Source organism: Nothobranchius furzeri, chromosome 13 (assembly GCF_043380555.1).
Source record: "Nothobranchius furzeri strain GRZ-AD chromosome 13, NfurGRZ-RIMD1, whole genome shotgun sequence".
Lineage (NCBI taxonomy): Eukaryota > Metazoa > Chordata > Actinopteri > Cyprinodontiformes > Nothobranchiidae > Nothobranchius > Nothobranchius furzeri.
The window spans coordinates 56,639,993-56,667,525 of record NC_091753.1 but is presented as its reverse complement, the minus strand read 5'-3'; the positions used below and the strand labels follow the sequence as shown (position 1 = coordinate 56,667,525).

At 45.1% G+C, this 27,533-nt stretch overlaps 1 protein-coding gene across 1 annotated transcript; it reads right to left on the bottom strand.

Annotated features, from left to right (window-relative positions):
- Positions 1 to 1,094: 1,094 nt before the first annotated feature.
- On the bottom strand, positions 1,095 to 26,786 carry lgals9l3 (lectin, galactoside-binding, soluble, 9 (galectin 9)-like 3). The gene is made up of 8 exons (XM_015950833.3): positions 26,609 to 26,786; positions 15,491 to 15,579; positions 15,198 to 15,402; positions 13,736 to 13,852; positions 10,948 to 11,046; positions 6,920 to 7,008; positions 4,147 to 4,303; positions 1,095 to 1,396 (listed from the first exon to the last, which is right to left on the bottom strand). Exons 1-8 carry the CDS (start codon positions 26,639 to 26,641, stop codon positions 1,250 to 1,252), a joined length of 936 nt encoding a protein of 311 aa, XP_015806319.1. The 5' UTR covers positions 26,642 to 26,786; the 3' UTR covers positions 1,095 to 1,249.
- Between the last annotated feature and the right edge of the window lie 747 nt (positions 26,787 to 27,533).

Below are 27,533 nucleotides of genomic sequence, written 5' to 3'. Positions count from 1 at the left end.
CGTAGCTTTAGTCTTTGTCGCTGTTTCTAACGCCTAGTGACAAAGCTAGCTACATTTCTGAGGACCCTTAGCTACTTTCTGTAGAACTTTCTTCTAGATATTTCCTGCTAATTAGCAACAAAATAGCCATTTTCACTCCGAACCGTTCTTTGAACGTTGTTTCAGCTGTCATCAAGAATATAAATGTTACAGATGCTTTAAATGTTACTAGTGTGTAGCTCACCTAGTAAGATGTTGGACTGTCATGCAGAAGACCTGGGTTTGATTCTGGATGTGAACATAGTTTATTTAGAGTTTCTTTTTTACATTAATGGTATATTTTTTTACAGTAAGATGCCCAAATTTTTATTTAAGACTCGCCGAACGGCATTGAATTCACAGGTAAAAAAGATGTGGGTTCAACTTTCATTTTGGAACAATTTTTCAAGCAAGGGAAGGGAATGATCTGAGCATGCAGGAGGACTGACCCATCATAAACCTTTGTCGGCTGTGCTGAAGAGAAAGGTACAGAACCAAATTATTTAATTAATTAGCTGTGTGTTCTCCTGTCCTCCGGGCCACACACACACACACACACACACACACACACACACACACACACACACAAAGAACTGTCTCAGCTGTTATTTTCGTTAAGGAGTGTGCACGTACACCATGCGCGCCTCGTGCACGAGCCTACTATTGAAGCTGCCGTTACGCTTTTGGCCTGAGGGGGCGATCGCGAGCATAAAAATTCAAAACTCCCTAAAGTCCCTTTAAGATTAGTGAGATGTTCGATCTGCAAGGTTGCATTCTGGTAAATTGACTGTTCCCATAAAATCTGATCTCTGGTCAGATTTTTTTAGGCTAACTGGAGTTGTCTGCTGGCTTTACCAGACACGCCCTCCCCACCCCAACTGTGAACTTTAGGCATTTCCTTCTTTAATGGGGCCAGGGTTGGGTGGTTTGCTTTCACAAACCTTTTTCCCACAGAAACACATCAGAGGAGATCCCTTATTATAAGAACTGGTTTCATTAGAATTTCACTGCTTTGCTTTAGAAGGTAACAAAAACCCGAGAAGCTCAAGCCAGTCAGAAACAAGAAGGAAAACAAAAAAATTTCTGTTTTTTATTCCAGTTTTTACAATTACAATAAAGTTAAACAGCTGCTGTTTCCAACTTGACCACTAGTAAATCAGTAATCTAGTTAAAATGTGACATGTTCTGAGAAAATTAGCTTTTTTATGAACTTTAAGCAAACACTGGATCTCTAAACAATTACAGAGGTCAGCCTGATGTCTCCATCGATCTCCAGGATGTTGATGGTATGAACGGGAGTATGACGGTGTTTGTAGGTGTGAGCCTGCATCCCGTTCACCACCATCCGGAAGACGTTCTTCTCACAAATGATGGTCAGCTGAAAGAAATGAGTTGAAGATGTTCACTGATGGAAATTGTCACACTTGAGTTTACTTTGACATGACAGGTGAGCTGGTGAAGGTGCTCTGGAGTTTTCTTAACCCAAACTGAGAAATACAGACTACTGAGCTTTGAAACTGCTGTGAGAACTTTGTTAATGCAAGCTGACTCACAAACCCTTCCTGGATCGTCCTTCCTGAGGACCGCTCCGGTCCCAGTCAACACGTAACAGTCTGTAAACTAGCATCACTCAAGCTCTCACTACAGGGGACAGCTTTCTGGGTTCAGTTTTAGACTATGATGAACCCTTTCAGTTTAATAAATCTGAATTTTTACTGTTTACAGTCATCACCTGAATTTTTTTACTTTTCCACTTGAAAAAAAAAAGTACATAATGGCTTCCTAATGGTTTTTCACTGTCTGGAAAGTCCATATTTAACACTGGATTTTTTATTTTATTTTTTTTTTACTCTTGGCTTCTTCAGCCCACGAGCACCCCATGAGCACGTGCACTCCCAAACGTGATCTTGAGTTCTGGCCTTACTGTCGTCACAAAGGCAGGATGTACAGTACCATATATGGACAGCACAGAGCAACACCGCTACAGCCCACACTGTTCCGCTTCCAGAAAAATTTAAAGAGCAAGTCACCCCCTAACAGAGTATTACTCAACTCTTACTTCCTGTTTGAAAAATGCAACAAATGCTGTTGCCTAGCAGACCGAGGGGGCGGAGCAGCTAACAAATACACACACACAGGTTCATAACAACATTGTGACATCATATGGTACCTGCTAACGTTCTAGGGCACATCTTAGCCAATAGCGATGGCAGATTTAAATTCAAATGCAGTGCAGAGTTTTTACCTGACAACGGTGCAACACTGACAGTTTTAGGCAGAAATTTTTAATTAAAATGCACTAAAGTGCAAAACTACTGACTGCAGCTCGATTAGACACGCATTTATACAGTTTATCAAAAAAAAAGTTGATTTGGGGTTGACTTGCTCTTTAAAGAGCAAGTCAACCCCTACCAGAGTCTAACTTCACTCCCACCTCATGTTTGAAAAATGCAACACATGCTGTTGCCTGGCAGACCGAGAGGGCGGAGCCGCTAACAAATACACACACACAGGCTCACGACAGCATTGTGACATCATGATGTACCAGTTTACATCATAGCATACTTCTTAGGGATGAGGATCAGCACCTCCAAATCTGAGACCATGGTTCTCGACCGGAAAAGGGTGGCTTGCCACCTCCGGGTCGGGGGAGAGGTCCTACCTCAAGTGGAGGAGTTTAAGTATCTCGGGGTCTTGTTCACGAGTGAGGGTAGGAGGGATCGGGAGATCGACAGGCGGATTGGTTCGGCGTCTGCAGTGATGCGGACGCTGAGCCGATCTGTCGTGGGGAAGAGGGAGCTGAGCCAGAAAGCCAGGCTCTCGATTTACCGGTCGATCTACGTCCCAATCCTCACCTATGGTCATGAGCTTTGGGTAATGACCGAAAGAACGAGATCGCGGATACAAGCGGCCGAAATGAGTTTCCTCCGTAGGGTGGCCGGGCTCAGCCTTAGAGATAGGGTGAGGAGCTCGGACATTCGGGAGGGACTCGGAGTAGAACCGCTGCTCCTCCGGATCGAAAGGAGCCAGTTGAGGTGGTTTGGGCATCTGGTCAGGATGCCTCCTGGACGCCTCCCTGGGGAGGTGTTTCGGGCATGTCCTGCCGGCAGAAGGCCCCCGGGTCGACCCAGGACACGTTGGAGAAGTTACATCTCCAATCTGGTCCGGGAACGCCTTGGGGTCCTGCTGGAGGAGCTGGTGGAGGTGGCCGGGGAGAGGACGGCCTGGAGCTCCCTAGTTGGGATGCTGCCCCCGCGACCCGGACCCGGATAAGCGGAGGAAGACGAGACGAGACGAGCATACTTCTTAGCCAATAGCGGTGGCAGATTTAAAGTAAAATACAGTGCAGAGTTTTTACCTGACAACGGCACAACACTGACGGTTTAAGGCAGAATATTTAAATTTTAACTAAGATGCACTGAAGTGCCAAATTATTGGCGACACGTGTCTGCAGCACGATTAGACACTCGTTTATTTAGTTTATCAGCAAAAAAAATGTTCATTTGGGGGTGACTTGCTCTTTAAACTTTCATTTGGAAGTATTTTTCAACAATGACGGGACGTGTCATTTGGAACCGTAGTACGTACAAGGAAGGTTCCATCTTTCTCGCCTCTGATTATTACAGCGAGATTATTATAGTTCACAGTTTCTTTTTAAAACTCCCCAAAACAGCTTTCTGTTGGTGGCGGTGGCAGGAGAACAGTCTGCATTTAGCGAGGGAAGATGCCGATTTGCTGCTAAATCGTAGCGGAGCCCTTCTAGCCAAGCAGAGGCGAAAAAGACGGGATCTTCCTTGGACACAGCCAAAATATCGAGTGTGCTCTCACGACAAAACATGTCCTTTACACAAAAAAAAAAGGGATCAGAAAAGCAGTTTTTAATTGATTTTCCAATACAAATAATTTTTATGGCTTAAAAGTCCATGATGTAGATATCCATGGTAATAACAGGTGACGACTCCTTTAAAAGATGCTAGATGGAGGAAACTGATTCACAAATTTGGTGTTTGTTTTCCATTTTGTAATTTTTTTAAATGTCTAACTGATATCCAGTCTGTGTGATCCCCTTTGTGTGATCCTGTGTATGGCTTCTGTGTGTGAGCCGGTGTGTGTGTGACCTACTCTTACCGTGAACGGTTGTCCCCGCTGGAAGGGCATCCCCCCGCCCCGTGCCTCAGGACCCCAACTGTTCCCCTGCTTGGTGTTTCGGACCACAGTGTTCTCGTTGAAACGTGGATTGTAATGCAAAGCGATTCCGGACTGATGGCTCAGATTCACGTGGAATCTGAAAAACAACCAGCGAATTTGGGAAGGAAAACGGGAAACCCTACGCTTGGCCCCACCCACACCAGCTCGTTCGAGTTGGTTTAACCCTCCCTCTGTCCTCATGGGTGACCCCGCCAGGAAAGTTGACCATTGAGCAGCATCGATGGTTTATCCCTTGAGGTCCACGTGGCAGGGGTGAGTGTTGGATAATTTTATATTACTCCCAAAATTACCTCAAAGAAAGTCAGAGCATACACAGAGGGATTAGATTAATAATTTGCTTAATTATAATCAAAATACAACCAATCAACAAATTCAACTTTGCAAAGGGTGAAACATACACACCAGAGTCAGAGGCGGTTTGTTCTCACACAGAGGTAAAGCTGTCGAGAGCTTTTATTAGGAATCACATCACCAGAGATAACCACACCTACTTATCACGGAAGACAAAAGGGAATACTTCAAAGAGGTTTCACAGCAGGACCATGCAGACGTCCAGTCTGGCCTTGATTAGCTGCAGGAGGGAGGCATTACTAATTTAAATGTAAATAACGATGATAAACTCTGTTTGATTACCACAATTTTTATCCAACAGTGAGGAGTGAGCACCACCTCACCCTTGCCACGTGGACCTCAAGGGATAAACCATCGATGCTGCTCAATGGTCAACTTTCCCGGCGGGGTCACCCATGAGGACAGAGGTCACCCATGAGGACAGAGGTCACCCATGAGGACAGAGGTCACCCATGAGGACAGAGGGAGGGTTAAATGTGAAATTTGTGGAAGGAGTCAAATTTTCACTGACATGCAGCAGGAAACACGACTATTCTCCACTCCACTTCCTGTTGAGCGAGTCATCGTTCTGCAGAAACCCAACATTTTCTGCAGAACGTTGACTTTGTGTATTATGAAATTTTAAAGCTAAACAACAGCAATTTAAAACACTTTCACGAATTTCACAATTTCCGGAAACCTCTGAATAAAATGTCCTCTCATGGCCGTTTAGGCACTTCCTGGTTCTGCTGCATCATGGAACAACTTCCTTTTCTTTGATCTGGATTCATTGGCTGTTTCATGTCAGGACGCGCTGGTGAGTGGAGCGGAGGTAAGGATCCAAACGCTGGGGAGGAAGCAGGCAGGCAGACAAACTAGAAAACTCAAAAGGGTTTTAATGGTATCTGGACACAGGACATGGAAACAATGAGGCAGCAAGAGACACAGAACTGGAGCGGTTTAAATACAAGAGGGCTGAGATCTTGGGTGATTGGGAAACGAGAGGCAGGTGGGAGCAATCAACAGAGACACAGGCTGAACCAAACGGGGAGACAGGACGGTGTGACATTTTAGCAGCAGCTGGATGAAGTTGGTTTCTTCTCGTCCTTTCGCTATCATGGCAGACCTTTATGAAACCGGCTGGTTTGACCGCTGACCCACTCGGGTGTAATTAAAACATCCAATGATCTAAAGCAGTGGTCCGCAAATGGCGGCCCGCGAGCCACGTCCGGCCCGCGAGCCCTCTCTTTGTGGCCCCCAAACCCCGCGCGCACCCCCCAACCCCAACCCCGACGGCCGACCGGGAGGTTTAGGATAGAGCTGAGGAAAAAAATCAAATAGTCAATGCATGAGATGCAGGCATGAACGGTTTTGCATCAGAAGATTAAAATAATCAGTTATAGTGGAATGTAGTTGTGTTATTTTAACGGCGGCACCAGCACAGCATCCACATCTGTCAGAGAGGTACCGGGTAGGAAACTTTGATCCGCCTACATGTGGTACTGCAGGGCTGAGCGCTGGAGTTATAACCTGAGACCGAACCTGAATCGAATCAGCCCGACCGGTTCTGTTGGATTTGGGCCGTAAATTATGTTAATTGAGCGGGTTGTCGCGCGGCGCGCTCCGCTCGCTCGATCAGCGACTGAGACAGGAGAGAGGGAGATTGTCTGCTCACACAAGAGAGAGGATCGGAGGACGCTCCTCCAAACACGCGTTATTATTTTCATAATTTCATTATCGTTTCCCCTGGAAGAGCTCAGTCAGACCGAGTGCTGTGATGCCGGGAGGGCCGGTCTAGGGGAGGGGGCGGGGTCAGTGACGGCGGCAGCAGCGTAACCTGTCTCTTATTTAGGGACATGGAGAAGGTAACAGGAGAAATAGAAGATAGAAGTTCTTGTTCCACTTTATTCTTTTGTTTCATGAAGATAAACTGATGTTAAATTCAGCTTAAAGGGAAACTGGGAGGAAGCTTTGGTTCATTTTAAGTTACAGGAGATCTTGTCTCCTATCTGCTCCTCCAGAGACAGCATGGACATGAGGGTTACATGGTGACGGTCACACAGGACAGGTTAGTGCAGTCACACAGCCGAGCTGGAGGGGGACAGGTGTTGTCCTGCTTTATATTGCAAGCTTGTGTGTTATGTGCGTTACAGCCAGCGATCCAAACAGCAGCAGCAGCCCTCCATTCCCGGCCCTCTTCCTTCTGGGTCTTTTTGTGTGTGGCCCTCGGACCATTATAATTGAGGGCGCCTGATCTAAAGGCTTCAGATCATAAGGCTTATTTTGTGTACAGTCCTGAAGGTCAGGAGTTAGCCTGAACCCCAGCAGCCAGGACAGAACCCAGCTTGTAATCTAGTCTCACCTGGTGGCACTGGGATTGACAATTCCCTGGATCGTGATGGTTCTGCCAGGTTGGAGTCCACTGCTGATGAAGTTCTTGTAGGGAACAACCTGCAAGCAAGTAACACCTAAATTAGCTTTTTTTTGGCTGATAACCTGTACAGATGAGTGTCTGATAGTGCTGTAGACATGTGTATCACTGCCTCAGCGCTGCTCTCAGTCCGCCAAGCAACGCCCATTTTAGCGTTTTTCTGACAGGAAGTGTCGAAGTCTCCAGCCATGCCATGACTCCCACTTTAAAGTGTTACTTTACTCATGTTTTAACACACATGCACACAAATCATACCACATACCACACCACTCTACATTCTAAAATTTCTTGTCGTACCCTGACTCTCCCTCACACCACTCTACAGACTAAAATTTAAATGGATTAAATGGAACAGACTTGCATCACGTGGCCGCGGCTTCCACGGCGGTCACATAACGTCACGTGACACGGGAGATTATGTTATATTTTATACGTATTAGTTTCAATATAAATATATAACAAGGCTTTTTCTTTTTACATTTTGTGTAAATGTTTATTAAATTAAATATGTAAGCGAGTTACTACCCGCTAGCCACTGAAGCTGCAACTACTAAGCAACTAACCAACCATAGATAACTTCTTTGGATCTAAAAAAAAAACATTTTAAATTAGTTGATTTACTTTTAAACTTGAAAATTGTCCCAAAAGTAGCTGCCGGCTTCTGATCCGCCGTCTTTTTGAAAATACTGTGGTGTATTGTGGGTAATTTTTGACCAAGGCTAGGCTACAAGACACCTCCCGTGTATCCTCGCTCAGCTAGCTAAACGGCTAACAAACGGAGAACACACGCCACAGCAGAACATGAACATTGGAACACGTCTTGGCGGCTCCCGATGACGTATCTCCTAGGCCAGTGGTTCCTCACCTGGGGGTCCCGACCCCCACAAGGGGGCGCCAAAGCCTCTCAGTGGGTCGCCAGGACCTCTCCACTTTAAGGGGTTAAAACTTCATTTATTACTTGTTTATAGCCTACATTTTGCTCACTTTTTTTTTTCATGAGTTAAAAGTTTACTGATATTAAGAGAGGAAATAATTAGTACAGAAAGAGTAACACGCTTTTAAGAACATTTTGCTCAGCTCACTGTTTTATTTTCAAGTGTCAAAAGTTCATTAAAGATAGGACTGGTGGATTAATCACAGCCTTTACAGTAAATAATCTAGTATAAACAGTAATATACACATTTAAGTACATTTTGCTCAGTGTATTTTTTATGTGTCAAACGTTTATTGAAAGGAATGATTTATCGGTGTTTACAAGAAACAATGTGTTCAGAAAAGTATTACAAACTGTCAAGCACATTATGCTCTGCTTGGTTTTGTTAATGACTTTGTTCTGTACTGGAGCCTACTATTACTGTTATCTATTGAATCAAAGCATATTAAAATGTGCTTGAACAATTTTATAAATTTCTTAATAATGTTTGTACTGGAAGAGAGAATAAGAGGGGGTCATCAAAAATTTTACTGGTAAAAAACGGGGTCCCTTGGGAAAAAGGTTGGGAACCACTGTCCTAGGCAACCAGGGCGGGGCCAAGACATCAAGGCAAGGTTCCTTGGCACTGAGAAACACCCAGTTTCCTTGACGCTAAACCAACACCAGCCTTCCCTGTCGTGAGCCGAGATGGGTGAGTCCATGAACGTAACAGTGTGACGTAGATCTGTCAGGCTTTTCTAATCCTGGAGTTTCACCGTCTGCTTTCTATCAGAAGCTAATGCAGGAGTTAGGTGTAGGAGACTATTTTCATGTTCAGCCTGCATGAACAACTCAGAGTGACTGATTATATTCAGAAAGCTAGCGCTAGCGGCTAGCTCCGGTGAAGGCCTCGGCCTCTGAACTCTAGCTGTGTCCTCTGTGTGTTCGTGCTTGGATGTTAATCATGGAATTGTCTGGACAAAGAGGGCAAGCTGTGGTATTGATCATCAAACCATTCAAGAAGTCAGCTTCAGTTTAATGAGTAAGTAAAATTATATTCTGTTGGTTGAATGTGTGCATTTAACACTGCTTGGTCAAAGATGGGTTGAAATATGACGTTGGTGAGACTGGCTGGGTACCAAAACTCAAGCTAGGTAAGCTAGCTGAGGAGTTTTCTGATCCACCGCGGTCAAAGATCAGCGAGGCTGCCGCTGCAGAAGGGAGGATAACCGAGTTTCTCACCCTTCTGCAGCGGCTGCTTCAGTTTATGGGTATCAATCATTTGTTTCTCACTTTGCAAGTTTGGTTTTCTGTTGTCCTAACAAGAAACAGGAAGTGCAAACTTTATTAGCCTGAATGTCCCTCATGTCCGCATCTGCAACTCCTGACAAACATAGATCAGAGTCACAGGTTAAAGAGCTGGAATGCGGAGTGGTTCTGAGTCAGCTTCCTGCTGCACGTGTGATTCCCTTCATTTGGTGTCAGTTTAGTTTTAAGTGTAATGATTAATGAGCTGGAGCTGTAACACAGACCACAGACCAATAAATACTTAAACCTCACCCTAATATCCTTGTGCAACAACAGAACATGCTAAAGGCACTACTCAGTTGCAAAAGCTAATTCAAAGTGCTGGTCCTGGGATGAATAATGATAAAGGAAAAGTCTGAGGATAAACAAAAACATCATAAAAACACTGCTGGCCTATAATAACGTAGGTTATTGCATATAACGTGATTTTCATGGTGGTTTTCCTTGCCAGTGAGCAGTGGGTGAAAACACCAGTCAGCAGATTCAGAACTCTCACTGAGAGCGGCCCGGTCAAGGGTCGGTGAACAAAACAGTAGTTTATGGGCCCCACTAGGCTTTGTTTCATTATATTTCTTTATAATTCTTTTGAATCATAGAAATCATAATCATGAAAAAAATGAAGGCATTCTACCCTTTTGATTCAGAAAAGGGTAGAATGCCTTCTCCGGGTCAGGGATGAGGTCCTGCCCCAAGTGGAGGGGTTTAAGTATCTCGGGGTCTTGTTCACGAGTGAGGGAAAGATGGAGCGTGAGATCGATAGGCGGATTGGTGCTGCATCTGCAGTGATGCGGGCGTTGTACCGGTCTGTTGTGGTGAAGAGAGAGCTGAGTCAGAAGGTGAAGCTCTCGATTTACCGGTTGATCTACGTTCCTACCCTCACCTGTGGTCATGAGCTTTGGGTAATGACCGAAAGAACGAGATCGCGGATACAAACGGCCGAAATGAGTTTTCTCCGAAGAGCGGCTGGGCTCTCCCTTAGAGATAGGGTGAGAAGCTTAGTCATCCGGGAGGGGCTCGGAGTAGACCCGCTGCTCCTCCACATCGAGAGGAGCCAGTTGAGGTGGCTCGGACATCTGGTCAGGATGCCTCCTGGACGCCTCCCTGGTGAGGTTTTCCGGGCACGTCCAACCGGGAGGAGACCTAAAGGTAGACCCAGGACACGCTGGAGGGACTATGTCTCTCACCTGGCCAGGGAACACCTTGGGATTCCCCCGGAGGAGCTGGCCCAATTGGCTGAGGAGAGGGAAGTCTGCGCCTCTCGCCTTAGGCTACTGCCCCCGCGACCCGACTCCGGATAAGAGGATGAAAATGGATGGATGGATGAAAAAAATTGCAAACTCAAATGAAAAAACTACACACACACACACACACACACACACACACACACACTCTAAAAAACTTCATATAATTCATGTTTCATCTTCCTGCTTGCATCTCAGGAGCTGCTGAAGCACTTCCCCTGCAGGGGGGGGACTCGGGAATGCTACTTTCCACAGCTGATGGCTCTCTGGTCAACTTCGGTACTGCATGTTACTTCCTAGCAGCGTTCCTTTTTCAACATTAAAATTCAGATTTGGGGCTTTACCCCACAGGACCGGACAGTCAGGACAGATCGAACCCACGCTAAACTTTACACGTTTAAATAAAAACACAATTGGTTATGTGTTTTAGGGCATATCCCGTTAAAATAAAAAGGGAGGTAATGTTACCTGAGCAGCCATGTTTCTTTTACACTTACAGGCATCGGAGGAGGAAATGCAGGCTGTGCTGGATACGCTGGCTGGGGAGGGAATGCTGGGAAAGCATACTGGGTGGGAAAAGCCTGAGCAGGAAACGCCTGCAGAAAACAGAATTAATCAGAAAAAAAATCACTTTATCATTCTACCTGTGACTCCAAGAGGTTCCATAAGTTCAGTAATTTTAGTTTTCCCTTCACAATCTATCCTATAGGGAGCCAAAGTCACACCCATCTGCTTCCAGAGCACAAGATCCCTACTGCCCGATAACATGAATGGGCGTCTATGGACTGATACGTTACATCTCCACGGATTTAACATATAATGTCCATGAGCTTATTTTCAACTTTAGGTTTTATGTGAAAACATGTAGAGGACCCCAACTGCTCGTGTCGCCCGTAGACATGAATACGTAGACGCTCCATGTGGGGGGGTTCCTCCCTCTCCAACCCAACTGGAGTCTATTCAGGGTGAGCAAGATGCCCATTTTTTGTGCAGCCCATGAAATCACATGGGATTGCTATTGACTTTTCTAGCCCACCTGTTGGGATTTTAAATTTTAATTAATTTTATTTCTATTATTTAATTGTATCTATTTTTTCAATTTCATACCATACCACATGTCTGATTTTGTGGGAAAAATATAATAAAATGTAATTTTTTTAAAGTTTGGTAAATCTAAACACATTCTCAATGCAAGACCGTAAAAATACTTATCAGTTAAACTGAAGCAGGCTTTAACCAAGCCCCCACAATGCGGCTCAGAAATTGGTCTCAACCCGGAAGTACCAAAATTACAGTTCCACCCTCATCCACTAGGGGCTGGTGTCAGAAGCGAGCAAATCCTCATTGACTCCCATGTTAAAAATACCAATTTCACAGCAGAAATAAACATGTTTACAGCCTGGTACCAGAACATGTTTTTGGTTTAAATGATCTAGTTTACACTCATGACAACTCTGAGGGGGGTGAATTTTTTTTCTCACTCTTCTGTTTAAGTGTATTAAAAGCCTAAAATTCTGTATAATTAATGAGCATCAGACCCACGTGACCACAGAACTAGCTCCGTGGAAAGGCCTCAGTAGAGCCTCGGTCTGGCCTGGAAACTGTTCCGGGATTTTGAGTCTCTGTGTTTGTGGATTCTTGTTTGGATATTATTTGTGCAATTGTTGGACAAAATGACTTGCTGTGGCATTAATTGCACTAATAGAGCGTCCAAGGAGTCGCCACTTCATTTTTTTCGGTAAGTAAAATTATATTTATGCATTTTAGGTCACTGCCGAGCTGAGCTTAGATTTTAACATGAACCGTTTAACCATGAAATTTAAATGTAATAGGGTAAAGCCCAGTGCATTTAACATGATGCTGCTCTTTAGAAAATGGGTTGAAATATAACATGTTGGTGGAGCTGGGTTCCGACTATCAGCTTGTGGAGCTCCCGGGAGACCTCCGTTTTCCACCCGTTTCTCCCCTCCCCGCAGCTCGGCGCATCTCTGTCTGATCGCGGCTTCTGTCTGCTGCGCGGGCTGCCGGCTTGTGGAGCTCTGGGATGGAAACCTTTCCACCCGGTTCTCCCCAGCGGCAGCTCTGTGCATCTCAGATCACAGCGGCGCTTGTCTGCTGTGCGGCTGTCGGCTTGTGGAGGTCTCAGAGACCTCTGTGTTCCACCCGGTTTTACCCAGCGGTCAGCCCGGCGTATCTCTGACTCAGAAGCTCTGGTGTTGTGCACAGTTAACTCCGGTTGTAGCTAGGTCGCTACCTCCATTAGCTTAGCTCCCACCTCCGCGTTAGCTTTGGGTTAGCTTGTAGCTACATCGCTTCAGTTCGATGGGTGTCGTCAGTTGATCCCAGCCTTACAGCCCCACCCTCAGCTCCACCTCTCTTCCCTTTTATGGAATTGTCTGGGCTTGACGGAACCTGTGACACGGTCAAAATGGCGGTGGTGGCCACCTCCCATTTTAGTACAAAAACTTATTATTGGAGCCTATGGAAACCCATTGTCCATACATGTATGTCGATGGCTTTAACATGTGTGATTTAACACGTAAGACAAAGTGGACCAGAGAAGACCTTTTAGCAGCCCGTAGACTCCCATTCATTCGGTTTTTGGTTCAGGGGACCCATGAGTTGACAGAAAGAGGATGAGTCTATCTCTCTATATGTAGACATTATGTTAGCATCTTATTAGCATCCTGTTAGCATTATGTTAGCATCTTATTAGCTTTGTGTTATTATCTTATTAGCATTATCTTAGCATTATGTTAGCATCTTATTAGTATCCTCTTAGCATTATGTTAGCATCTTATTAGCTTTGTGTTATTAACTTATTAGCATTGTCATAGTATTATGTTAGCATCTTTTAGCATCCTGTTAGCATTATGTTAGCATCTTATTAGCTTTGTGTTATTATCTTGTTAGCATTATCTTAGCATTATGTTAGTATCTTATTAGCATCCTGTTAGCATTATGTTAGCATCTTATTAGCTTTGTGTTATTATCTTATTAGCATCTTATTAGCATTATGTTAGCATCTTATCAGCATTCTGTTAGCATTATGTTATCATCTTATTAGCTTCGTGTTCTTATCTTATTAGCATTATCTTAGTATTATGTTAGCATCTTATTAGCATCCTGTTAGCATTAGGTTAGCATCTTATTAGCTTTGTGTTATTATCTTATTAGCATTATCTTAGCATTATATTAGCATCTTATTAGCATCCTGTTAGCATTATGTTAACATCTTATTAGCTTAGTGTCATGATCTTATTAGCATTATCTTAGCATCCTTACAGCACTCATGAAGGAAATGGAGGAGATGTCCACTCTGCCACCCACGCTGATGGTGTCGACCGTCTGAAACGGGAGGCGATGCCGGTAGTCCATGAAGTGGGAACCGTTCACACTCAGCTGGAAAGGAAATGTGTTGGGTTTTTTTTTATTTGGAGGAATTTTAACAGGCGGTATCAGTGTCAGTTAGCGTGTTTACATCTGAGCCAAACTAATAAACAGGCTAAAACTGGGCGCTTTAATCCTAGTTAACATGTCCAATAGCAAGCCCACTTATTTAATGAAGTGCGCTCTACTCTGGCATGGTAGGCGGCCGACCAGTGTGGTTTTCGTCAACGCCCCTTTTCCTCAAAACAAAAACGAGTCACTGACGAAATGAAAATAGCTCTTGGTGTCTAAAACATGATGAGATGTGTAAGATTGCATTTAAGCTGGTGGATTTTGAATGAAATTATGTGTGCGTGTGTGTGTGTGTGTGTGTGTGTGTGTGTGTGTGTGTGTGTGTGTGTTTGTGTGTGCGTGCGTGCATGTTTTTTCAGAAAATCTACAGAATGATGCACAGATTGGCATCAATAAATTCAGTATATACAGTGTAGTGATGATCAATAAGGTAAAAGGAAATGATGCCACTCTGGGATCCTTGTTTTGATGGGAAAAATCCAGGTCGTCTGAAATTGTGCCCCATCTCATTTAGCCCTGAAATAAATGATGTTGGCATGAAACTCACTCCAGTGGCTCGGCGTACGCGTGTGACCGATCCAAGCTAATCCACTTTTTCTATAGCACATTTAAAAACTGTGTGGCAGCTGACCAAAGTGCTGTACAGATAAACAATAAAAACTCAATGTATTAAAACAATGAAATCAGAAAATTAAACACAGCATAAATCATTTAAAATGATCAGCGGCCAAATGCTTGATGAATATCATGCAATTTTAGGGCAGCTTTAAAGAGACAATGTGTAGTTGTTAGCATGCGTGCTTTTGTGTCGGCATTCTTCAAGTTGACTTCAGTCAAAGTGAGGGACTAACTTGGTTTTCTGATGCTGTGTGGACGCAGCGAGTGAGAATGTTAGGAATTAACGGCAGCAGTAGCTCAACAGGTGGAGCGGGTTGTCCAGTAATCGGAAGGTTGCAGGTTCGATCCCGGCTCCGGACAGAGAATTCTGCTGTTGTGTCCTTGGGCAAGACACTTAACCCACCTTGCCTGCTGGTGGTGGTCATAGGGACCGGTGGTGCCTGCACTCGGTGGCCTTGCCTCTGTCATTGCGGCCTAGGGCAGCTGTGGCTACATCGTAGCTCATCACCACCATTGTGTGAATGGATGAATGATACACTGTAGTGTAAAGCACTTTGGAGTCCTTACTCTGAGAGGCGCTATACAAGTGCGGGTCATTTTTCATTTATAAAGCCAAGTGGATGGTTACGCTGACTTTGCTTGTTTTCGACAAACTGGCGGTTCAGACCTGGTAGAAGTCCCGAGTCACGGTGATCTGAAGGGTGAAGCCACAGTCAGGCGGAAACGGGCAGCTCTGCTTCCTCTCCTCTGACCCCCAGCGGCCTTGCTGGAAGGTGTTGGTGACCACATAATGGTGACCTTCGTAACGAGGGTTAATGTGGAGCGCGATGTCAGCACCAGATCTGGAACCACACTGCAAATTCACGTTGAACCTGTAGAAAAAGCATGAGTGCTAAAGAAATAAAACAAAACAATGTGAGAACTAACAATTTTCTTGGGTTTATTAGAGAGGACGTGTACCTATCAGCTCCACGTTGAACCCGACCGCTAACGGTGATGGACTTCCCTTCCTGCAGGCCGCCGTGGATGGCTCCGGTGAAAGGTATTCTCTAAAACATGGAAAAACAAAGTGTTTTAAATGTTTCATGATGTTTCAATGTCTGGGGCAACGGTAGCGCCCCGTAACAGGAGGGTTGCAGTTTCAAGCCCCATCCGTTGCAGTCGTTGTGCCCTTGGGCAAGACTAGGGATGAGTAACGAAATCGGTACTTTTTAAGGTACCGACCGAATTCCATAGTACCGACCGAACACCGATTCACGTCATTTCAAACGGTGCCTCGTTTCGGTACTGCCAAGACAGTTGCGCATGCGCAAAAGCGTTATGTCGCCGGTCCCTGCGAGCCCGTTGTAAACAGAGCAAGCATGGTAGAAAGAACGCACGCTAAAGCTTGGGTCCACTTCACTAAATGTGATGGGTAACTGGGTGATGATGAAACTAGCGACAGACAACGATCTAAGTGAGACATCCTCATCTTAATCTGCTCCGGTAGGTAAATAAAATGTTTAAGATAACGTTACCTTGATTTGTTAGCTTCCATTTCGCTAATGGTGCGTTCGCTTTCTCCTCGGAACTCTGAATTTCCGACTAGAAGAACATGAACGCGCTCTAAAGTTTGGCTTTACTTTATTAAATGCGACGGGTGATTGGGTGAAGGTAAAACCAGTGACAACGATCTAAGTTTGAGGCATCATCGTTTTAATCTGCTCCAGTAGGTAAATAAAATGTTTAAGATAACGTTACCTTGATTTGTTAGCTTCCATTTCGCTAATGGTGCGTTCGCTTTCTCCTCGGAACTCCGAATTTCCGACTAGAAGAACATGAACGCGCTCTAAAGTTTGGCTTTACTTTACTAAATGCGACGGGTGATTGGGTGAAGGTAAAACCAGTGACAACGATCTAAGTTTGAGGCATCATCGTTTTAATCTGCTCCAGCAGCTAAATAAACTGTTTAAGATAACGTTAGCTTGATATGTTAGCTTCCATTGCCACCGTTGTTATCAGCTAATGGTGCGTTCGCTTTCTCCTCGGAAATTCTAACTTCCCAGTAGGAAAAATCAAATGAAAAAGGACGGCAAAAGGAATGAAGATACACAGTAAATTTAGTTCACAGTAAAGATGTTTGCTTCAGTTTAATTATCAGCTTATAAAACTACAAGGACGATGTTAAAATACAAACAGTTGTATGTTATTTATCGTGATATTTATCAAATATGGTTATATATTGAAAAAATATATATTTAATTATAAAAGAGAATTAAAATAATAAACACTCAAAAGTATCGAAAATTGGTACCGTTAAGTACCGGTATCGACTCGTAGGTACCGGGAATTAGTACCGGATCGATTCAAATGTCAAAGGTACCCATCCCTAGGCAAGACTATCACCCACCTTGCCTGTGGTGGTCGGAGGGTCTGGTGATGCCAGTCCCAGGCTGTGGCTGCAGCTGTGGCTATACTTTAGCTCATCCCTCCGGCGTGTGAGTGGGTGAATGACTGATTGTGTTGTAAAGCACCTTGGGGGGTTGTAGAACCCTACAGAAGACGCTATATCAAAAACAGGCCATTTACTACGATGTTTACTCAAAGTTTGATCCAAACTTGTCACTAATGGGAGGTTTCATGGAGGGTGATGCAACACAACCAGTATCTCTAACTGGTTTAATTAAACAAAATTTATTTATTATTGTTTAATTCATGTAATATTGTTTTGATCATTTGTGGCTCTAAAAATAAAACTAGGTTAAACTCTGAAGACGTTTTCAGTTCCTTGTTGTGGCCTTCGCTCTCGTGTAAACAGGAGCGCAGATAGGGTGGGGGACGGGGGGTGGAATCTGTCCCCCCCCAGATTCAGATCGACCCCGATCTGTCGTCCCCCCCCCCCCCCCCCCCCCCCCCGCGCACTAAGGCAGGAAATACAACAAAATCAGAGGTTACGCACTTGAAGCTGCTTTTTCCAATCACATTGAATGCAGCATGACGTAAACAAACACCGACTCCAGAGGCGCCAGAGTGGTTGCTGCTAGAATGCAGGATGAAGCGAAAAAGGCAACGATTACTGCGTATTTAAACAAGACCAACAGTGTAAGTAGGCGGGACTGATCTGTCCGTTTATGCGTGTTGGTTCTAGTTTCAGTACGTTGTTGTCAGTGTTGGGACTTACTCGTTATAAGTGCCAAAGCCTCACTGCTGACTTTAACAAGTCTCATCTACAAACATGAACCTCATGAAGTTACTACTTTACACCAGAAGATAGTGGAGATGTGGAACCTTCAGGCTGAGCAAAGTTTGGGAGTTTTTAGAGTTTGAAAATCGCCTCCCGCCTAGAGGCTCCCAGTCTGGGAGAGGAGGAGATGCGTGCAGCATGAAGAGGGCAAATATTAGATAAAAGGCATAATTGCCGGCAGGTCTGGTCTTTGTTGACTCATCACTTTGTCTGGTCATGACTGACTCTGATTATGAAGCAGAATATTGACTCTGATGAAGAAATTCCCTCATCCAGCCGGGACGACTGACGCTGCTGCAGCATCAGACAGCTGGTGCTGCACGAGAGGTGTGTGGAGTTTACAAGCTCCAGACGTTGGGTTTGATGTTGGTTTAACCTTCTCTGGGACGTGATGGATGTAGAAATGATGGTAAAACACCGCTAACGTGACAGACGTAGCGACAATGTAAAAAAAATTAAAAAGCTGTAAAAAAGGGCAGATGCCGATGCGTTATGTATGGAAGTCAAGTGTGCCACATAATCATAAAAAAGTAAAATATAAAATTTACAAAGAGATTTATATATTTATATATAAATAAAAACTTTCCAAATATAATGAAAATGTATAAATAACGCAAAAATACGAAGGAACATCTGTTGGTCAGGCTGAAAAGTTTGGGAACTACTGCTCTAAGTCATAAGTGAACTTAGTTTTTTAAATATATTTTATGTGCAGTTTTTTAGGGTTTTTATGTTTTCTGTAAAGATTGGTATGCTGAAAATCATTTCATGTTTTGCATAAAGCACGAGGTTTTGGTTAGTAATTGATTGGAAGAATAACAAATGACTGAATTGGATAGCGTTGATCAGGCAGAGCTTTGTTGCCAGCGTTCCACTGCATAATGGCTTCAAACACGTATATAAAAGTGTTCGTTTGTTTGTAAACCATTGGAGGAAATTACACAAACTGACTGAGCTCTAGTTAAGGCTCTTGCAATAGTTTGTGTGTGTACGTGCGTTAAGAGGTGTGAATCTTCACTTGTCTCCCGATTCAATTCGATATCCCGATGCATCACGATTATTTCATATTGATTTGTTTTCATCGCTAAATTGAAGATAATAATAATAATAAATAATAATGCATTGAACTTATATAGCGCATTTCTAGACACCCAAAGACGCTTTCACACACTCTCACATCCACACACTGCTAGTGATGGTAAGCTCCTTGTAGCTACAGCCGCCCTGGGGAGGTCTGACAGAGGCGAGGCTACCATTTGGTGCCGTCGGCCCCTCTGACCACCACTAACACAGGCAAGTTGGGTGACGTGTCTTGCCCAAGGACACAACAGTAGGACACCCCTGGCGGGAGCTGGAATCGAACCCATGACCCTCCGATCATGAGGCAACCCGCTCTACCACCTGAGCTACTGCTGCTGTCAGATAATAGCTTTTAGTTTTATTTTTTTAATCAAAAATGTAAGTGACATAACCTGCCATCCCTCAAAAGCTCTCCATTCACGACAGGCTAGGACAAAACATGTTAAACATTTAAGAAGATTTAACAAAGTAAAACCTTCTGTTTCCTCGTTCAACACCACGCCTCAGGCTGAGAAAAACACGCTTTGCAAAAACCCTCAAAATCTAAAAAAGTACTGAAAACCTACAGGACACATAATGTAATAATAAAATCCATAATGGGTTCATATATGAGTGTTTAATGTCTCTGAGCAGCTCTAGAGTCAAATATTTATGCCACAGTTGAAGGGTGTCAGAAAAAACACCAAATTAAATGTTTGACTTAGTTTGTTATTTTATTTGAACCCAGTGGTTCTTTTCTGAAATGTTGGAGAATGAATCAAGTTCTGTTTGATGCAGAAAATAATAAAACATAAAACAAATTCTACACTTCCAATAATATTTAAGATGTGTGTTTTATTCTTGCTGATAATAACACCAGCAGAAGGCTGTGGGTTGGATTAGGATTAAATTACCCATCTGATGGATCTCCTTCACAACCAGCTAACTACAAACCTTTCCACTAACCTGTCCTGTGTGACCCTCACCATGTAACCCTCATGTCCATGCGACCCTCATGTCCATGTAACCCTCATGTCCATGCAACCCTCATGTCCATGCAACCCTCATGTCCATGTAACCCTCATGTCCATGCAACCCTCATGTCCATGCAACCCTCACCATGTAACCCTCATGTCCATGCGACCCTCATGTCCATGTAACCCTCATGTCCATGTAACCCTCATGTCCATGCAACCCTCATGTCCATGTAACCCTCATGTCCATGCAACCCTCATGTCCATGCAACCCTCAAGTCCATGTAACCCTCATGTCCATGCAACCCTCATGTCCATGCAACCCTCACCATGTAACCCTCATGTCCATGCGACCCTCATGTCCATGTAACCCTCGTGTCCATGTAACCCTCATGTCCATGTGACCCTCATGTCCATGCAACCCTCATGTCCATGTAACCCTCATGTCCATGTAACCCTCGTGTCCATGTAACCCTCATGTCCATGCAACCCTCAAGTCCATGTAACCCTCATGTCCATGCAACCCTCATGTCCATGCAACCCTCACCATGTAACCCTCATGTCCATGTAACCCTCACCATGTAACCCTCATGTCCATGCGACCCTCATGTCCATGTAACCCTCGTGTCCATGTAACCCTCATGTCCATGTAACCCTCATGTCCATGCAACCCTCACCATGTAACCCTCATGTCCATGCGACCCTCATGTCCATGTAACCCTCGTGTCCATGTAACCCTCATGTCCATGCAACCCTCACCATGTAACCCTCATGTCCATGCGACCCTCATGTCCATGTAACCCTCGTGTCCATGTAACCCTCATGTCCATGTAACCCTCATGTCCATGCAACCCTCACCATGTAACCCTCATGTCCATGTAACCCTCGTGTCCATGTAACCCTCATGTCCATGTAACCCTCATGTCCATGCAACCCTCACCATGTAACCCTCATGTCCATGTAACCCTCGTGTCCATGTAACCCTCATGTCCATGCGACCCTCATGTCCATGTAACCCTCATGTCCATGCAACCCTCATGTCCATGTAACCCTCATGTCCATGTAACCCTCATGTCCATGTAACCCTCATATCCATGTAACCCTCATGTCCATGTAACCCTCATGTCCATGCGACCCTCATGTCCATGTAACCCTCGTGTCCATGTAACCCTCATGTCCATGTAACCCTCATGTCCATGCAACCCTCATGTCCATGTAACCCTCATGTCCATGCAACCCTCATGTCCATGTAACCCTCATGTCCATGCAACCCTCACCATGTAACCCTCATGTCCATGTAACCCTCATGTCCATGCAACCCTCATGTCCATGCAACCCTCATGTCCATGCAACCCTCATGTCCATGTAACCCTCATGTCCATGCAACCCTCATGTCCATGCAACCCTCATGTCCATGTAACCCTCATGTCCATGTAACCCTCATGTCCATGCGACCCTCATGTCCATGCAACCCTCATGTCCATGTAACCCTCATGTCCATGCAACCCTCATGTCCATGTAACCCTCATGTCCATGTAACCCTCATGTCCATGCAACCCTCATGTCCATGTAACCCTCATGTCCATGTAACCCTCATATCCATGTAACCCTCATGTCCATGTAACCCTCATGTCCATGCAACCCTCATGTCCATGCAACCCTCATTTCCATGTAACCCTCATGTCCATGTAACCCTCACCATGTAACCCTCATGTCCATGTAACCCTCATGTCCATGCAACCCTCATGTCCATGTAACCCTCATGTCCATGTAACCCTCATGTCCATGCAACCCTCATGTCCATGCAACCCTCACCATGTAACCCTCATGTCCATGTAACCCTCATGTCCATGCAACCCTCATGTCCATGTAACCCTCATGTCCATGCAACCCTCATGTCCATGCAACCCTCATGTCCATGCAACCCTCACCATGTAACCCTCATGTCCATGCGACCCTCATATCCATGTAACCCTCGTGTCCATGTAACCCTCATGTCCATGTAACCCTCATGTCCATGCAACCCTCATGTCCATGTAACCCTCATGTCCATGCAACCCTCATGTCCATGTAACCCTCATGTCCATGCAACCCTCATGTCCATGCAACCCTCATGTCCATGTAACCCTCATGTCCATGTAACCCTCATGTCCATGCAACCCTCATGTCCATGTAACCCTCATGTCCATGCAACCCTCATGTCCATGCAACCCTCATGTCCATGTAACCCTCATGTCCATGTAACCCTCATGTCCATGTAACCCTCATGTCCATGCAACCCTCATGTCCATGCAACCCTCATGTCCATGTAACCCTCATGTCCATGCAACCCTCATGTCCATGCAACCCTCATGTCCATGTAACCCTCATGTCCATGCAACCCTCATGTCCATGTAACCCTCATGTCCATGCAACCCTCATGTCCATGCAACCCTCATGTCCATGTAACCCTCATGTCCATGTAACCCTCATGTCCATGCAACCCTCATGTCCATGTAACCCTCATGTCCATGTAACCCTCATGTCCATGTAACCCTCATGTCCATGCAACCCTCATGTCCATGCAACCCTCATGTCCATGCAACCCTCATGTCCATGCGACCCTCATGTCCATGCAACCCTCATGTCCATGTAACCCTCATGTCCATGCGACCCTCATGTCCATGCGACCCTCATGTCCATGCGACCCTCATGTCCATGCGACCCTCATGTCCATGCAACCCTCAAGTCCATGTAACCCTCATGTCCATGCAACCCTCATGTCCATGCAACCCTCACCATGTAACCCTCATGTCCATGTAACCCTCACCATGTAACCCTCATGTCCATGCGACCCTCATGTCCATGTAACCCTCGTGTCCATGTAACCCTCATGTCCATGCAACCCTCATGTCCATGCAACCCTCATGTCCATGCAACCCTCATGTCCATGCGACCCTCATGTCCATGTAACCCTCACCATGTAACCCTCATGTCCATGCAACCCTCATGTCCATGTAACCCTCATGTCCATGCGACCCTCATGTCCATGCGACCCTCATGTCCATGCGACCCTCATGTCCATGCGACCCTCATGTCCATGTAACCCTCATGTCCATGTAACCCTCATGTCCATGCGACCCTCATGTCCATGCGACCCTCATGTCCATGTAACCCTCATGTCCATGCGACCCTCATGTCCATGTAACCCTCATGTCCATGTAACCCTCATGTCCATGCGACCCTCATGTCCATGCGACCCTCATGTCCATGCGACCCTCATGTCCATGTAACCCTCATGTCCATGTAACCCTCATGTCCATGCGACCCTCATGTCCATGCGACCCTCATGTCCATGTAACCCTCATGTCCATGCGACCCTCATGTCCATGCAACCCTCATGTCCATGTAACCCTCATGTCCATGCGACCCTCATGTCCATGCGACCCTCATGTCCATGCGACCCTCATGTCCATGTAACCCTCATGTCCATGTAACCCTCATGTCCATGCGACCCTCATGTCCATGCGACCCTCATGTCCATGTAACCCTCATGTCCATGCGACCCTCATGTCCATGCGACCCTCATGTCCATGTAACCCTCATGTCCATGTAACCCTCATGTCCATGCGACCCTCATGTCCATGCGACCCTCATGTCCATGTAACCCTCATGTCCATGCGACCCTCATGTCCATGTAACCCTCATGTCCATGCAACCCTCATGTCCATGCTGTCTCTGGAGGAGCAGATAGGAGACAAGACCTCCCGTAACCTAAAATGAACCAAAGCTTCCTCCCAGTTTCTCTTTAAGCTGAATTCAACATCAGTTTATCTTCATGAAACAAAAGAATAAAGTGGAACAAGAACTTCTGTCTTATTTCTCCTGTTAACTTCTCCGTGTCCCTAAATTAAAGATGATTACGCTGCAGCCGCCGTCACTCTCCTCTGCCACTTCCCCAAGACCAGATCTCCCGACATCACAGCACTCGCTCTGACTGAGCGCTTCGAGTTGAAATGATTATTAAATTATGAAAATAATAACGCGTGTTAGGAGGAACGTCCTCCGATCCTCTCTCTTGTGTGAGCAGACAATGTCTCTCTCTCTCTCTCTCTCTCTCTCTCTCTCTCTCTCTCTCTCTCTCTCTCTCTCTCTCTCCTCTCCCTCTCTCTCTCTCTCTCTCTCTCTCTCTCTCTCTCTCTCTCTCTCTCTCTCTCTCTCTCTCTCAGTCGCTGATCGAGCGAGCGCGCCGCGTGACAACCCGCTCAATTAACATAATTCATGGCCCAAATCCAACAGAACCGGTCGGGCTGATTCGGTTCCGGTTCGGTCTCAGGTTACAACTCCAGCGCTCAGCCCTGCAGAACCACATTAAGGCGGAACCACTTGGTAAATGTGGAGGACGCTCACTCTGACAGATCTGGATGCGGCGCTGGTGCCGGCGTTAAAAAAACAAAACTACATTCCACTATAATCGATTATGGCGTACTCTTCTACGATGCAGAATCGTTTATGTCCGCATCCCGATGCATCGATTATTTGATTATTTTCCTAAGCTCTAACGTGCATGCATGTGTGTGTGTATGTGTTTGGGGGAGGGTACATTGGAACTTTGTCCCCCCCAGTTTGAAAATCATATCTGCGCCCCTGCATGTAAACCAACTTTGTGTTTATCAGCAGTTTCCTGGTTTGTGTGTGTGTGTGTATGTGTGTGTGTGTGTGTGTGTGTGTGCGTGCGTGCGTGCGTGCATGCGTGTGTTTGTGTGCGTGTGTGTGTGTGTAGTTCCTCTACAGAACAAATGTCTAGTCATCAGCTTGTAAAACTAGCTAAACTGGAGCAGAGTTCAGAGGAAGTTCTCCTTCATATACAAATCTAACTGAACAGGATTTATTTTTAAGTTATCTGATTTGTTTTTGTGCAGAAACAGGAAAAGTTTCAGTTCTTTAAACTGACTCAAAAGGAAACTGCTAGAACCCATAAAACAGGACAAGCAGAAAATAAGCTGAGAAGCAGAGCGGAGGTGGGTCCACCTGCATGACTCGACACCACGCGGTGGATCTAATCTGATGATCGAAATGCTCAGAGTCACACAAACACCACACATTCCCTCTCAGAGCTAAAGATTAGGAGCTGGATCGGGGATTTTATTGTGTGATCCTGATCCGGACCTGGAGACCAGTGCCAGAACCTCGCCTCCCAGCAGAACCCAATCTGGGCTTTTACGCTAAAAAAAAACTGTTTTCCAGCAGCGTTTGCCAGAGACTCTAAATGGTAAATGGTTTGTATTTGATATAGCGCCTTCTAGAGTCCTGGAACCCCCCAAGGCGCTTTACAACACAATCAGTCATTCACCCATTCACACACACATTCACACACTGGTGGTGATGAGCTACGATGTAGCCACAGCTGCCCTGGGGCGCACTGACAGAGGCGAGGCTGCCGAGCACTGGCGCCACCGGTCCCTCCGGCCACCACCAGCAAGTATGGTGGGTTCAGGGTCTTGTCCCAGGACATGACGACAGCGGCAGACTGGGCGGGGCTCAAACCTGCAACCTTCTGATTACGGGGTGAGCACTTAGCTCCTGTGCCACCGTCACCTCTAAAACTCATGAAATCAAAAAAACAGATGACCTTGCTGGGAAGAATCAGACCTGTGGTCCTCCTGGCCCAGTGGGCGTTAAGCTCGTTCCCTGCTGTACTGGTGGGATTTCGTACCTCACAAGCAGGCAGATTACCAACATTTGTCGCACTCAGATGCTGAAACATTTACAGTAACTTGTCTAGGACCTGGTGGAGGTCAGCGTTTCATCATCTGCAGCGTATACACTTCCTCATCTTCAAACTGTTTAAAAGAGTTTCCAAGTAGAAATGTTGCACCTTGTATGATCCTTGTTTTCTCCGAGAGGCAGGGTCTAAGCCAGCTCTATTTGTGTTGTTTGTTCATTTAAAACGTGTCGCTGTTTTCATTTATTCAGATTCTGGCTCTTGCTGCTTAAACTGTTTTACTGCTGATGGACAGATTCTGGTTTTCAGGGACGATTTACCTCAAACTTTCCCCCAATTTATGTTTAACTTCACATCTTCTGACTCGACGTCTTCTTGAGGATCTGATGGTGTTTGCGTGAATGAACCATTAACAGTGGTGAGTTCGTGGACCAGAAAGATTTTGTTGCTGCATGTTTGACATTGATGCATTCAAGGACAATCAGATTTTCCTTGGCTCATTCCAAAGGTGACTGGTGTGCTGGATTAAATAAAGTTTAATAATACAAGAAAGCAGTTAATCTGACTTTAGTTTGGTAGATTTAGCTGTGTGTGTGTGTGTGTGTGTGTGTGTGTGTCACACAGAGCAACATAATAAAATAATTTGGTTTAAAGCCTCCAAAAGCAGCACAGCTCAGGTCCGCCATTGTTTTCTGCGCGCGCCGCCCACGAGCTCGGGGACTTTCGCTTTCCTGAGAAGTCTTCCTTCGGATTTGACCGAACTCACGCCATCCAGCCCCACCAAGAACAGGTGTTCTGGAGTTATCTGCGTCGGAGCTGGAGGTCTAAACAGATTAGTTTAACCTGAACTTAACCATGAGTGCTAAATTTATTTTGCATGTACTTATCTGTTTGTTTGCCTTTACTTGATTTATTTGAAATCACAATCAGTTCAAAAACATAAAAATAAACAATTTAAAACTTAAGGAAAATATATATTTCTAGTTAAATGAGAGAAATATGGGTTTGATTAAAGTTTTGGATCAGAGCCAACACCGGCTGAAGGATGAAAACAATAAGAACCGTTATTTATCGATCCTGCAGACCCGGTTCTGCTCCCAGCTGATTCGTGCACTTACCGGGCTGTAAAACGGGTTCTGGTTGAACGCCATAATGAGGAAACGGTACCGGTCCGGTTCGCTGTTAGTCAATACTCTCCTTCTAGTCTTTTGAAGCAAAACGGAGGTTTGTGGAGAAGAAGGAGCAGCTTTTTAACTTTCGGTTTCCCTCAGTAGGCGGACTCTCGAACGCAAGTTTTTTTTTTTTTTTTTGAACTTTTTCATTTACAAACAACATGGCATAAATTCCTTTGTTTTACATTACCTGGGATCAGGTGCAAAAAAGGATAACAAAAGAGATTTTGCGTAGAGAGCAAGAATATTTGTGAAGGAAACAATCTAACAAAAGATAAATAAATAAATTAAACAAACAAAAACAAACAAAAAAAAAAGAGACAGAGCTAGGGCTCTCTCGAACGCAAGTGGAATAACCGGAATCCAGAGGTATCCCCCACAATGCCGCTCTAAAAATGGTCCCATCCCGGAAGTAAGAAAAATTGCAGTTCCACTCTCATCCGCTGGGGGCTGGTACCAGAAGCGAGCAAATCCTCATTGACCCCCATGTTAAAAATGCCATTTTCACAGCAGAAATAAACATGTTTACAGCCTGGTTCAAAAAATGGTTTTTTGTCTAAATTATCTAGTTTATACTCATGACAACTCTGAGGGGGGTGAATTTTTTTCTCACTCTTCTGTTTAAGTGTATTGAAAGCCTAAAATTCTGTATAATTAATGAGCATCCGACACACGTGACCGCCGCCTCAGACCCACGTGACCACATAGCTAGCTCCGTGGAAAGGCCTCAGTACAGCCTCGGTCTCTCCTGGAAACTGTGTCGGGATTTTGAGTCTCTGTGCTTGTGAATTCTGTTTTGGATAATATTGGTGCAATTGTTGGACAAAATGACTTGCTGTGGTATTAATTGCGCTAATAGAGCGTCCAAGGA